This window comes from Eimeria mitis, genomic scaffold (genome assembly GCF_000499745.2).
Source record: "Eimeria mitis Houghton genomic scaffold, Emh_scaff188, whole genome shotgun sequence".
NCBI lineage: Eukaryota > Apicomplexa > Conoidasida > Eucoccidiorida > Eimeriidae > Eimeria > Eimeria mitis.
Genome location: NW_013570202.1, coordinates 21,499 through 21,824, shown reverse-complemented (window position 1 = coordinate 21,824; position 326 = coordinate 21,499). Strand labels below are relative to the sequence as shown.

At 47.9% G+C, this 326-nt stretch overlaps 1 protein-coding gene across 1 annotated transcript in view; it reads left to right on the top strand.

Annotated features, from left to right (window-relative positions):
• EMH_0002530 (TPR domain-containing protein, putative) overlaps positions 1–326 on the top strand; it is a gene marked incomplete at both ends in the record, with an annotated part of 11,958 nt that overhangs the window by 5,228 nt on the left and 6,404 nt on the right. The window contains 2 exons of the mRNA XM_013496036.1: positions 16–105; positions 316–326. Of these exons, the coding sequence (XP_013351490.1) occupies positions 16–105; positions 316–326 (101 nt within the window). The remainder of the gene's footprint in view (positions 1–15; positions 106–315) is intronic.

Here is a 326-nt window from a genome sequence, read left to right as displayed (position 1 = left end):
GGGTTTGTGGTGCAGTGACAATGCGCGATAAGACTTTGTTACTGCTGGAGCTGGGGCTTCGTCTGGCGATTTTGGGTCGGGTGGAGGTGTTTGAGGCTGTCAACAGTAAGTCCTAAACCCTAAACCCTAAATCCTAAACCCTAAACCCTAAACCCTAGTCGGTGCCAGCTCGTAGCTGCTGTTGCCTCTAGACGTTTTTCCCTATACCTTCAGGTTGTGTTGAAATCTGCTGCTCAACTGAGGCCATATGTGTGTGCTAGGGTTTAGTGTTTAGTTTTTAGGGTTTAGGGTTTAGGGTTTGGGTGTTTATATCAGAGATGGCTTGC